The sequence below is a fragment of the Abramis brama genome, assembly GCF_963993115.1.
Source record: "Abramis brama genome assembly, chromosome: 22".
Classification (NCBI taxonomy): Eukaryota; Metazoa; Chordata; class Actinopteri; order Cypriniformes; family Leuciscidae; genus Abramis; species Abramis brama.
In genome coordinates this window covers 23,545,373-23,559,434 of record NC_139984.1, presented here as the reverse complement: position 1 = coordinate 23,559,434, position 14,062 = coordinate 23,545,373, and the positions used below count along the sequence as shown (strand labels likewise).

The 14,062-nt window shown below is 38.6% G+C and overlaps 1 protein-coding gene across 1 annotated transcript; it reads left to right on the top strand.

Moving 5' to 3' along the window:
• Nucleotides 1-2,039: 2,039 nt before the first annotated feature.
• aldh8a1 (aldehyde dehydrogenase 8 family, member A1) lies at nucleotides 2,040-9,169 on the top strand. The gene is made up of 7 exons (XM_084098600.1): nucleotides 2,040-2,279; nucleotides 2,815-2,962; nucleotides 5,711-5,866; nucleotides 5,957-6,106; nucleotides 6,254-6,510; nucleotides 8,321-8,482; nucleotides 8,591-9,169. The coding sequence occupies exons 1-7, from the start codon at nucleotides 2,142-2,144 to the stop codon at nucleotides 9,041-9,043; spliced, it is 1,464 nt and encodes a 487-aa protein (XP_083954726.1). The 5' UTR covers nucleotides 2,040-2,141; the 3' UTR covers nucleotides 9,044-9,169.
• The last annotated feature ends 4,893 nt before the right edge of the window (nucleotides 9,170-14,062 follow it).

Here is a 14,062-nt window from a genome sequence, read left to right as displayed (position 1 = left end):
ATGTGCACACAAACGAAACAGATAAAAATGTGTCAGTTTCAGATGATTCCTGCCACATATTTTATTTATTTAGTACATATTTTGTTTATAATGTTATCTGTGTGTGTGTGTGTGTGTGTGTGTGTGTGTGTGTGTGTGTGTGTGTGTGTGTGTATATATATATATACAGTGAGGAAAATAAGTATTTGAACACCCTGCTATTTTGCAAGTTCTCCCACTTAGAAATCATGGAGGGGTCTGAAATTGTAATCGTAGGTGCATGTCCACTGTGAGAGACATAATCTAAAAAAAAAAAATCCAGAAATCACAATGTATGATTTTTTTAACTATTTATTTGTATGATACAGCTGCAAATAAGTATTTGAACACCTGAGAAAATCAATGTTAATATTTGGTACAGTAGCCTTTGTTTGCAATTACAGAGGTCAAACGTTTCCTGTAGTTTTTCACCAGGTTTGCACACACTGCGGGAGGGATTTTGGCCCACTCCTCCACACAGATCTTCTCTAGATCAGTCAGGTTTCTGGGCTGTCGCTGAGAAACACGGAGTTTGAGCTCCCTCCAAAGATTCTCTATTGGGTTTAGGTCTGGAGACTGGCTAGGCCACGCCAGAACCTTGATATGCTTCTTACAGAGCCACTCCTTGGTTATCCTGGCTGTGTGCTTCGGGTCATGTTGGAAGACCCAGCCTCGACCCATCTTCAATGCTCTAACTGAGGGAAGGAGGTTGTTCCCCAAAATCTTGCAATACATGGCCCCGGTCATCCTCTCCTTAATACAGTGCAGTCGCCCTGTCCCATGTGCAGAAAAACACCCACAAAGCATGATGCTACCACCCCCATGCTTCACAGTAGGGATGGTGTTCTTGGGATGGTACTCATCATTCTTCTTCCTCCAAACACATTTAGTGGAATTATGACCAAAAAGTTCTATTTTGGTCTCATCTGACCACATGACTTTCTCCCATGACTCCTCTGGATCATCCAAATGGTCATTGGCAAACTTAAGACGGGCCTTGACATGTGCTGGTTTAAGCAGGGGAACCTTCCGTGCCATGCATGATTTCAAACCATGACGTCTTAGTGTATTACCAACAGTAACCTTGGAAACGGTGGTCCCAGCTCTTTTCAGGTCATTGACCAGCTCCTCCCGTGTAGTTCTGGGCTGATTTCTCACCTTTCTTAGGATCATTGAGACCCCACGAGGTGAGATCTTGCAAGGAGCCCCAGTCCGAGGGAGATTGACAGTCATGTTTAGCTTCGTCCATTTTCTAATGATTGCTCCAACAGTGAACCTTTTTTCACCAAGCTGCTTGGCAATTTCCCCGTAGCCCTTTCCAGCCTTGTGGAGGTGTACAATTTTGTCTCTAGTGTCTTTGGACAGCTCTTTGGTCTTGGCCATGTTAGTAGTTGGATTCTTACTGATTGTATGGGGTGGACAGGTGTCTTTATGCAGCTAACGACCTCAAACAGGTGCATCTAATTTAGGATAATAAATGGAGTGGAGGTGGACATTTTAAAGGCAGACTAACAGGTCTTTGAGGGTCAGAATTCTAGCTGATAGACAGGTGTTCAAATACTTATTTGCAGCTGTATCATACAAATAAATAGTTAAAAAATCATATATTGTGATTTCTGGATTTTTTTTTTTAGATTATGTCTCTCACAGTGGACATGCACCTACGATGACAATTTCAGACCCCTCCATGATTTCCAAGTGGGAGAACTTGCAAAATAGCAGGGTGTTCAAATACTTATTTTCCTCACTGTATATATATATATACACACACACACACACACACATATATATATACTGTGTATATAAAAAATTATATATAACAATAAATGTTTTATATATCCAAAATGTTATATATATTATATTGGCATATTCCCTTTTCATGGAAATGTGAATAATATCTCAGAACCTCCAGCAAGTTAAGGTATGTTAATGTCCAACTCATGCTGAAATGAATCAGTGTTGACACATGTCTGCTGGTGAAGCCCTTTAGTTTCCTATACAACCTCTCATTTACTTGAGTAAACAGATTGCAAAAGAGTCCGGTGAAAGCTCATATGTGACAGCACGCTGACTGGTGCGCAAACATCTCGGATCATTTAGTTTGCAAAGCTGATTTTTCTGCAATGTCAAAAGATATGAAATATCTAGTGCTGGAAAACTATATCGGTGGGAAGTTTGCACCATGTTCCAAGCTAATGGACTCTTTTGACCCATCGACGGGAGAGATTTATTGCAAAGTTCCAGACAGTGGACCTGAGGAGGTGAGGTTTTTCTCGATATTTCTCTTTTTTTCTCATGTTTTGTTGAATATTTGAAGATGTCACTTCTGTGCATGATCAATTATGCACTGCATTACTAAAAAAGTGCAGTTTTACCTTTAAAAAATATTTAACTACTCACATCATTATTTGGCTGAAGACACAAATTCTAAGAAAGTTCAGAGTAATAATTGCTTGCTGAGTCAGGGTGACGTACCTTTGGTCTCATATATTTCTTGCTGTAAACACTTTGGTCATAAAAGATTGGGCAACGCTCAAGGTCCAGTGTCTAATGATTAAGCCAAATAAGCTGGAGCTCACACCATAAGAACTCGTGTGGATCAGTGGAACAAAAAAGAGATCATTTTTATATTATGTTTTCTGATAATGCACTTAATAAAGCCTTTAAATACCAAAAAAGGAGGTCTTGCATTACTTATTTTTTTCACCACACCATACTGGCCAATACAAAGCAAGACACCCCCCTTCTCAGTTGTGAAATATATTGGTTGTTTAACCCTTTTCTCAATGGTCATAGGTGGATGCTGCAGTGAGGGCAGCCAAAGAGGCCTTTCCTGATTGGTCAGCTAAGAGCCCAGTAGAGAGAGCCAAAGTACTGAATAAACTGGCAGACCTGATAGAGGCTCGACTGGAGGAGTTTGCCCAGGCTGAGTCTAAAGACCAGGGTAAAACACTAGAAACACTACAGCATCATAGTATAGGGGCCGGATGCACAAACTGCTAAGACTAGTCTTAAAAGTAGGTCATCACATAACTGTTTTAAGTCAGTTACATATAAACATAATTTGGTCTAATTTGATACTAAAAAGTAAGACTGGTCGCCCCTTTAACTGTTAGTTTGTCTAAAGAAGTTTAACTCTAAAGAAGTTGTACTGAAGAAGTTCAAAGGACTTACTACTGCACAATAGACCAAGAATTGAAGTGACTCAGCAATGTACTTTTTTCAGTGGTCAACAGATTATTATTTTTTTTAGCAGCTGATAGAATATATAGAGAGCTGAGTGGCTGATATTTGTATACAGTAGATAATTATATATAATATGCTGTACACTGAATGTGTGTATACTACTGTTCAAAAGTTTGGGGTTGGTAAGATCATCCATCCGGTTTCCATCCATCCATCCATCCATCCATCCATCCATCCATCCATCCATCCATCCATCCATCCATCCATCCATCCATCCATCCATCCATCCATCCATCCATCCATCCATCCATCCATCCATCCATCCATCCATCCATCCATCCATCCATCCATCCATCCATCCATCCATCCATCCATCCATCCATCCATCCATCCATCCATCCATCCATCCATCCATCCATCCATCCATCCATCCATCCATCCATCCATCCATCCATCCATCCATCCATCCATCCATCCATCCATCCATCCATCCATCCATCCATCCATCCATCCATCCATCCATCCATCCATCCATCCATCCATCCATCCATCCATCCATCCATCCATCCATCCATCCATCCATCCATCCATCCATCCATCCATCCATCCATCCATCCATCCATCCATCCATCCATCCATCCATCCATCCATCCATCCATCCATCCATCCATCCATCCATCCATCCATCCATCCATCCATCCATCCATCCATCCATCCATCCATCCATCCATCCATCCATCCATCCATCCATCCATCCATCCATCCATCCATCCATCCATCCATCCATCCATCCATCCATCCATCCATCCATCCATCCATCCATCCATCCATCCATCCATCCATCCATCCATCCATCCATCCATCCATCCATCCATCCATCCATCCATCCATCCATCCATCCATCCATCCATCCATCCATCCATCCATCCATCCATCCATCCATCCATCCATCCATCCATCCATCCATCCATCCATCCATCCATCCATCCATCCATCCATCCATCCATCCATCCATCCATCCATCCATCCATCCATCCATCCATCCATCCATCCATCCATCCATCCATCCATCCATCCATCCATCCATCCATCCATCCATCCATCCATCCATCCATCCATCCATCCATCCATCCATCCATCCATCCATCCATCCATCCATCCATCCATCCATCCATCCATCCATCCATCCATCCATCCATCCATCCATCCATCCATCCATCCATCCATCCATCCATCCATCCATCCATCCATCCATCCATCCATCCATCCATCCATCCATCCATCCATCCATCCATCCATCCATCCATCCATCCATCCATCCATCCATCCATCCATCCATCCATCCATCCATCCATCCATCCATCCATCCATCCATCCATCCATCCATCCATCCATCCATCCATCCATCCATCCATCCATCCATCCATCCATCCATCCATCCATCCATCCATCCATCCATCCATCCATCCATCCATCCATCCATCCATCCATCCATCCATCCATCCATCCATCCATCCATCCATCCATCCATCCATCCATCCATCCATCCATCCATCCATCCATCCATCCATCCATCCATCCATCCATCCATCCATCCATCCATCCATCCATCCATCCATCCATCCATCCATCCATCCATCCATCCATCCATCCATCCATCCATCCATCCATCCATCCATCCATCCATCCATCCATCCATCCATCCATCCATCCATCCATCCATCCATCCATCCATCCATCCATCCATCCATCCATCCATCCATCCATCCATCCATCCATCCATCCATCCATCCATCCATCCATCCATCCATCCATCCATCCATCCATCCATCCATCCATCCATCCATCCATCCATCCATCCATCCATCCATCCATCCATCCATCCATCCATCCATCCATCCATCCATCCATCCATCCATCCATCCATCCATCCATCCATCCATCCATCCATCCATCCATCCATCCATCCATCCATCCATCCATCCATCCATCCATCCATCCATCCATCCATCCATCCATCCATCCATCCATCCATCCATCCATCCATCCATCCATCCATCCATCCATCCATCCATCCATCCATCCATCCATCCATCCATCCATCCATCCATCCATCCATCCATCCATCCATCCATCCATCCATCCATCCATCCATCCATCCATCCATCCATCCATCCATCCATCCATCCATCCATCCATCCATCCATCCATATTTAAGTGCCTGCCCATCCATTCATTAACTTACCTGTCTGTCTGCCTATCTATCTATTCCTTTATCCTTCCATCCATCTATCTATATCTATCTCATCCATCCAATATTTTTAACATAGTATTTAAGACTATATTTGCAAAAATTATAAATAAAAAAAGAAATATTGGACTATATATATCTTATATATCTTGTTACTTTTTTGTCACTGAAGAATTTAATTTGGTTTTATTCAGTTCTTTATTATAGGGCTCTTAAAGCATGAAATGGACTAATTTCCTCTTCTCTTTTTTCCAGGGAAGACTATAACTTTTGCCCGAAATGTGGACATTCCACGATCAGCGTACAACTTCCGTTTTTTTGCTTCATCTGTCCTGCATCACACTACTGACTGCAGTCAGATGGATCACATGGGCTGCCTCAACTACACGGTACGCTGTCCTGTAGGAGTGGGTATGTGTCAGATTCATACAGTACTATTACTCTCTAATGTAAATCACCCTCTTTCAGATGGTTTATGTCTGTTATATTCCCTGTCTACAGCTGGTCTTATAAGCCCATGGAATCTGCCACTGTATCTCCTGACCTGGAAGATTGCTCCGGCTGTTGCTACAGGCAACACTGTGGTTGCGAAACCTAGTGAAATGACTTCAGTCACTGCCTGGATGATGTGTCAGCTATTGGAGGAAGCTGGTGAGGGATTTGTGTGTGTATCTGGGACAGATTTGTTAATTAGCTCATCTCAGGGTACATTGGTAGCTTTATTTTTCTCTTATTACCGGGATGCATCTGAATTGAGTGAATGTGTCTATATAATATGTGTGTGTGTGTATCTTCTAGGCTTTCCACCCGGTGTGGTCAACATTGTCTTTGGTACGGGCCCACGAGCCGGGGATGCATTGGTGTCTCACCCTGACGTGCCGTTGATCTCATTTACGGGGAGCACGGCTACAGCAAGACTGATAACAGAACGCAGTGCGCCACATTGTAAGAAGCTTTCACTGGAGCTTGGCGGGAAGAACCCGGCTATTATATTTGCTGATGCTGACATGGATCAATCCATCAGCACTACTGTACGATCCAGCTTCTCCAATCAGGTGAGCTCATGCACAGCTTGACCAATCAGGTTACATTTTCAGATACACATGCTTTCTGTTGTTGTTCCTAATGTTCCTATACAGTAAGAATACTGGGTGTAAAATGTGACTTTTATAAAATAAAATGTTTTTCATCTAATATTTGTCATATTTTATTTCAGCTTTATTTCATTTAGCGAAAATCATTTTTTATATAGTTTTAGGTTTAGCTGATGATGATAACCTGACTCCATTTGCTGAGTTAAACATGCAACATATTGGAGTAACTGGGAAATATTTTATATATTTGTCTCAAATCTTTTTTTAATGGGATAACACCATGTAGTTCCGTTTTCTGCCACACTGTGGTGCTCAGAATACAGCATTGTACATTGTGTTCTCACACTCTTTCTCTCTCTTTCTCTTTTTCTCTCACTCAGGCCTTCACATCGCGCACACACAAACACATCCTCGCTGTGCTAATATTTAAAGTGTCCATATATACAGTACAGGTCAAAAGTTTGGAAACATTACGTTTTTTTATATTTTTGAAAGAAGTCTCTAAGGCTTATCAAGGCTGCGTTTATTTGATCAAAAATACAGAAAAAAAACAGTAATATTGTGAAATATTATTACAACTTAAAATAATAGTTTTCTATTTGAATATACTTTAAAAAATAATTTATTCCTGTGATGCAAAGCTGAATTTTCAGGATCATTAACTCCAGTCTTCAGTGTCACATGTGACATCCAGTCTATCACATGATCCTTTAGAAATCATTCTAATATTCTGATTTATTATGAGTGTTGGAAACAGTTCTGCTGCCTAATATATTTGATGAATAAAAGGTTAAAAAGAACTGCATTTATTCAAAATAAAAAAATATTTTCTAATAATATAAATCTTCTTTACTATCACTTTTTATCAATTTAAAACATCCTTGCTGAATAAAAGTATTGATTTATTTAAAAAAAAAAAGAAAGAAAAATAATTACTGACCAGTAGTGTATATTGTTGTTACAAAAGTTTGCTTCTTTTTTTTTATTTTATTTTTTTTACTTTTTATTCATCAAAGTATCCTAAAAAATATCACAGGTTATGAAAAAATATTAAGCAGCAGAACTGTTTCCAACTTTGATAATGAATCATCATATTAGAATGATTGGTCCCACTTTATATTAAGTGGCGTTAAGTACTATGTACTCACATCAAAAAGATGTGCTTACAAAAGTTGTATTGTAAAATACTTTTGCTGCTATTGAGGTGTAAGGTTAGGGACAGGTGTGGTGGATTGGGTAGGTTTAAGGTCTAAGGGAAGGGTCAACTGTGTAATTACAAATGTAATAACATAAATAAATTACAGCTGTAATTACATGCAGGAATTTTTAAAATGTAAGTACAATGTAAAAACATGTAGTTACACAATAAGTACATTGTATCAAATTATTAATTTCAATGTAAGTACATAGTACTTAAAGCCACTTAATATAAAGTGGGACCAAATGATTTCTAAAGGATCATGTGATAGACTGGAGTAATGATCCTGAAAATTCAGCTTTGCATCACAGAAATAAATGATAATTTAAAGTATAATAAATTGAAAACCAATTATTTTAAATTGTAATAATATATCACAATATTACATTTTTTTTTCTGTATTTTTGATCAAATAAATGCAGGCTTGATGAGTGGAAGAAACTTCTTTCAAAAACATTAAAAATAGTAATGTTTCCAAACTTTTGACCTGTACTGTAATTAGTTTACACAGCCAAGTGATAACTGTGAGAATTACTGAAGAACTTATTTGCATCTTTTTCTTTTCTCTCTCAGGGAGAGATCTGCCTGTGTACCAGCAGAATCTTCGTTGAGCGGAGCATTTACCCAGAATTCCTCACTCGTTTCGTGGAGGCGGTTCGTCTGTGGAAAACTGGAGTGCCCTCTGACCCCTCCAATGATAATGGAGCGCTCATCAGCAAAGAGCATCTTCAGAAGGTCTGAGTCTTTATCTCTCGCTCTCTCTGTTCATATAAAATCAAATTTCTAGGCTTACAAACAGATACATACTTTTAAAACATCTAAATTGCCTGCTAACTCCTACAGGTTAAAGGTTATGTTGCTTTGGCGCTGGCAGAAGGTGCACAGGTGCATTGTGGGGAGGGTGTGGACAACCTTACCCTTCCTCAGCATAATGCAGATGGCTATTTCATGTTGCCCACCGTCATCTCCGGAGTAAAAGACTCCTCCGCATTGATGCAGGAAGAGATTTTCGGTCCCGTAACCTGTGTGACACCCTTCGATGAAGAAGAGGAAGTGATATCGCGGGCCAACGGCGTACGCTACGGCTTATCCGCCACGGTGTGGTCCCGAGATGTGGGGCGCGTACACAGGGTTGCTAGGAAACTGCAGGCTGGGTTGGTGTGGACCAACTGCTGGCTGGTCAGAGATTTAAATCTTCCATTCGGTGGCATGAAAAACTCTGGCATTGGTCGAGAGGGGGGGAAAGACTCATACCACTTCTTCACAGAGGTTAAAGTCATCGCCATCAAACACTGACACAGGATGAAGCAATGCATGCAGGGATAGTGAATCACTCATGTGTCGTTTCAAATGTGTGTGTAAATTATATAAAGGAAGCAATCAGACTTAATATGAGTGGGAATAAATTTCATTAAAAAAGTGCGTCAGTATTTTTGCTGATCGAATGTGGGTGAATCATTTTAATAGTCTTAAACTCATGTCATATTCCTTAGCATAATTTTAAGACAGACCAGTGTTCAATTTTATTGCTTGGAATTTGCTGTTTCATAGCTTAGAGACTCAATGGAGTTTTCAGTTCTGATTTAAATATCACAAATTAAATAGATGAACCTTTGACTTGATTAAAGACTATGCTATCTTGGATTTAAAAATCTTGGAGAAACAATTGAGATATCAAAGAGATCTCATATGAGTTCTGATATCCTATTGGAACACCATATGTGTGCAAAGATTGTGATTAGGTTGTAGACTCTTGTGTGATACCTTCCCACAGCTGGGAGCATGTATTAATGTGCCGTTTCCAAGAATTATAAGATGAGTTTTACCGAGTGTGGGAAGTGACTATCTGACACATAGCACAACACGTTTCTGCACAATTTCTGCAAAATCCACAACTGTTCTGTGCTTCAGAATGTTTCATGTGAATCAGAGCACCAGCTAAAGTGATGGACACAAGCCAGGTCTTTCATCTCTATTCAAGCCACTCTGGTCTTCAGGGTGAATCTCAAATGCTTTAAAAATGGACATTAACAAGCAGAAGGCTTCCCACAGTCATAGAAAACCATTGGGGGATTTTAAAAATGTGATGTCTAGGTCAGGGAAAATCATGGGAATTAATACAATCTTGAAAAGACATGGAATTTCATTTTAAATGCATTTAAATAGTTCTGGTGAATATTCTCTGATATTTTCTTGCATGCTCAGCTCTAAAGTATTTAATTGGCTATTAAAGTAGCCTCGACTCTGTTTGAAAAAGACACAGAAATGCCATGCAGTAACAGTCTACGTGTCTGTGTGGTGCAGGAAAGCACAACAGAAGCAAGTGGAAAGCTCCAGCAGTGATATCTTACATCTGTATTGAAAGGTTTTCTCGGTTAATGAGGGGTGTGTGCACGTTTGAGTGAAAAAACTGAGGGAAACTTGTGAATGTGTTCAGTCACGTCTCTGCATGCTCACATAGCATCCGCGCTCAAAGGGCAGAGCCCTCACTGGCAGCTTTATTTTGACTTGACCACAGGCAATGCCCTGTACCACCCTTTGTGTAGACACAGACACACACACACACACACAACAGTGCACCTATCATTATGAGGACATAGTAATTGTTTTTAAAACTGTATATTCTGTCCTCTAACATTAAACCTACAGAAAACTTTCTGCCATTTTTAAGCCACTCAGGAAATGTCCTCATAAACCATGTTTACATTGCAATACCAGTGTAATACTCATGTCATTAGACAAATTTGTGTCCTCATAAATCATGCAAACACACATACACATGCGGATACAACCCATAATATCCATTGGCCAACCATTGGTCTGATATCTTTACTATATGAATTGAAAGAAGTCTCTTATGCTCACCAAGTCTGCATTTATATGATCAAAAATACAGTAATGTATAGTTTCCAAACTTTTGACAGGTATGTATATATATATATATATATATATATATATATATATATATATATATATTTGTTTCTAACCTGGCTATACTTATTTTTTCAAAATTGTCATAAAAATGTAGCTTTATCTGAACAAATAACTAAAAACAAATCAAGAGCTAAATCTGAAGAGGTAGGCTACATAAAAAGTTTGGTCACACTTTAAATTATTCGATTCTCACTATTAACTATGGCTTGCCTCAAACTCCTAATTACTGCTTAATAATTAAGGTAGTTGTTACGTTTAGGTATTGGGATTAGGAATGTAAAATAAGGTCATGCAGAATAAGGCATTAATATGTGCTTTATACGAACTAATAAACAGCCAATATCATAATATGCATGCTAATAAGCAATTAGTTAATACTGAGAATTGGACCCTAAACTAAAGTGTTACCAGAAGTTTTTTTTATAGTGTTTATATAAAAAAAAATAGACACCTGTGGCATGTTTCCATTAAATATCAAGATAAACGTGCGTTGTGTGTGTAAAAGTGTTGTGTGAACAGAACAGCAGGTCATATCAGGGCAATTTTCCGTTGAGGCACTCGGTGGGTGGAACTATTGAATATTGCCGAGTTGTGAGAAATATCTCAAGTGTAATCAGGTTAAATAAACTCCCCTCTCTCTCTGTCTCTCCCCATTCATTAATTTGTCTCTGCTGTGCGTGACCCAGGAAGAAAATGTCGGAAGATCACGTAGCTTGTAAAACTTCCTGCAAAAGAAAAAAGTATGGAATACGTGTATGCGTGTGTTTGTGTACAACCCACCCAGTCCACCCTTCTTGCCAACCGAGGGCGTGGAGAGCGGTGCGAGAGAGAAAGAGACTGCACACTGATTGCTAATTATGAAAATGTGCGACTTTATTTCTCACAATGTCTTGATATATCACAATTGCGACTGTATCTCAAAATTGTGGCTTTGTTTCTCAAAATTTGCTACTTCCCATAATTTTTGGCTTTTGCTTCTCTTATTTTTTTAAAAAAAATATCTTAAAATAATTATCTTACAAGTATTTTTAATCTGAGGTGGAAACAGGCTTTCATACAGTATAAATAATTATTGTAGTCACTATATGAAGAGTTCAGATGCAAAAGCCTCTAAGTGCCATCTGAAATTTTCTTCTAGAATGATCATTTTTATCAAGCTAGTATATTTAAGTTCAGTAATTTCACTTAAATGACAATTCATAGTTAATTTTCATTGCCATTTAAGTGAAATTACTGAACTTAAATTATACGAGCTTCATAAAAATTATCATTCTAGAAGAAAATTTCAGATGGCACTTAGAGGCTTTTGCATCTGAACTCTTCATATATTTATCTTTAAAGCACTCATCAGTTATGGTGCCTTTGAAGCCTGTCTAACATTAGTTTTCATATATTGATGGATATAGATATGCACTTACTGTCCAGATTTCTGAAAGCAGCCGTTCTACAGTTCCACTTTAGCACAATCAAATATACTTAAGTATATCTTAAGTTGAACTTCAGCACTATTTCCAGATAAAGTACAAAATTAGTTGTTCCAATTTAGTAGACTTTAAGTATACCAATTTAGTATACCAAAAGTACAATTGCAGGGTATTTAAGTACATAAATATGTAAATGTAATTGTAGTATACTTAGCATAATGTATATCAAATGTATTTTTGAATATTTATCTTTCACTAGGGTGCCCACAGAAAAGCTGCACATTTCAATTCATACAATTCTAAATGCGTCCCTCGCCAGCTGGTTGATTAGATATTGTGTCTTGATCATGCTAATGATAACTGGTTGTGGTGCACAGATTCATTTAACACGTTTTACCATAATTAAATCCATCCCGCTGATATTTCCCACCACAATTAGCACAGAAATTGTGAATAAAGTGTGCTGGCCTTACACATGACTCGGGACTTACGTAATTGTCTGCCTGTATTACTAAAATTTAAGCCCCATGTGACACAAATGAAATGCCAAAAACTAGACAGATTTGGGTCAAACAAGTCAAACATTAATAAGGGAATATTTCAACATGTGTTTGTGAACATATGTGGATTTAGCCCGGGCAAACATGAGCTTTAAAAATGCGTTTTTTAATAATGCTGCATGTGTTTATATAAGAGCGAGGGCGAGGTCGACCTCTCGGTTCTGACATCCTCCTTCATTTATCAGTCATATGAGGCCGTAGTTTCCAGTCCTCCTCAGCATGACCGGGTTTGTGATATGCTCTGTGGCGTCGATGATCAAACGAATCCAAGTGTTGGATAACTTTCTGCTGACTAGTGTTTTACCATTTAACCAGATGGTCTCGCTCCATGGAAACAACACACACACACACACACACACAGCAACAGAAATGACAATACACACATAGACACATGATGATGATGAAATCATGCTAAGCGTTCTTCTGTTATGATTCGAATTTCAAAAATGAGAGATAATACTGAATGTGAGGACACAAGGATTAAGTGAGGTTTAAGTAAAGCTAACAGAAATACCAAAATAAATGTTTTATTTGCCCTCATAACAGAGGATTTTTTTTATGTTCAAAGGTTTATAGTTTGGGAGACTCAGTGGAGTTCTCGGTTATGCTTAATTCTGTCTCGGATATTTCTCCTAAAAAATAAGATATAATTGTAGACAATTACTGGTACATTGAGGGAATAAAAAGTAATGTAATGAAATACAAAAATGAAATTAGGAGTTTAATGTTGAATTGACATTTTGAGATCACTTTGTGACTTTTGATCTCAGACATTCGTGTACTGGCAATTTTGAGCACATTTTGAGATGTTTTTGCAGATGTCCAGAGGTTAGGGCCTTTTTCTCAGAAGATAAATCTGAGAAGCAGATTTAATAAAATTTCCATGTAATCTCACTATTATAGTTGAGAAATATTAGAGATCTTCACCATTGTGGTTTCATTAAATCACTGAGCTTTTACTGATTTTTTTTTAGAATAGTCTTAATATAATCACAATAATGGTCAATTTCGTCATATAGTTTGATTGCATATGTCATCCTTTGATGTTTTCTCTGATGAATTGAAAAAAGATAATTGTTGACATACAGTAAGAGCGTAAACCTCTAAAATGAATATGCTCAGATCATTTGGCTTTGAATTAATGACAAATGTTGAAGTTTGAACAGACTTTTGAAAAATAATGCTCATTTTGTTCTCCATTTAATCTCACTGATGTCTAGGAAAAACCTTTTAGATATTAAAAAGATATTTTTCTTCTTCTTTATGGGTTTTTCTTTCTCAAGGCCTACTCATTACCGGTGAATACATTTTTACTACCATCAGTTTAGTGTAAAATATGAGATGAGATTCAGATGACAGTTCCCATCACATGTTACCGACCTCCATCTGACCCAAAC

Excerpts from the sequence above, each read along its gene's own strand:
- aldh8a1 (XM_084098600.1), top strand. The coding sequence starts at position 2,142 with ATGTCAAAAGATATGAAATATCTAGTGCTGGAAAACTATATCGGTGGG. Across the intron at positions 2,280-2,814 it reads CAGACAGTGGACCTGAGGAG|GTGGATGCTGCAGTGAGGGC; the intron begins GTGAGGTTTTTC and ends CAATGGTCATAG. Across the intron at positions 6,107-6,253 it reads TCAGCTATTGGAGGAAGCTG|GCTTTCCACCCGGTGTGGTC; the intron begins GTGAGGGATTTG and ends TGTATCTTCTAG.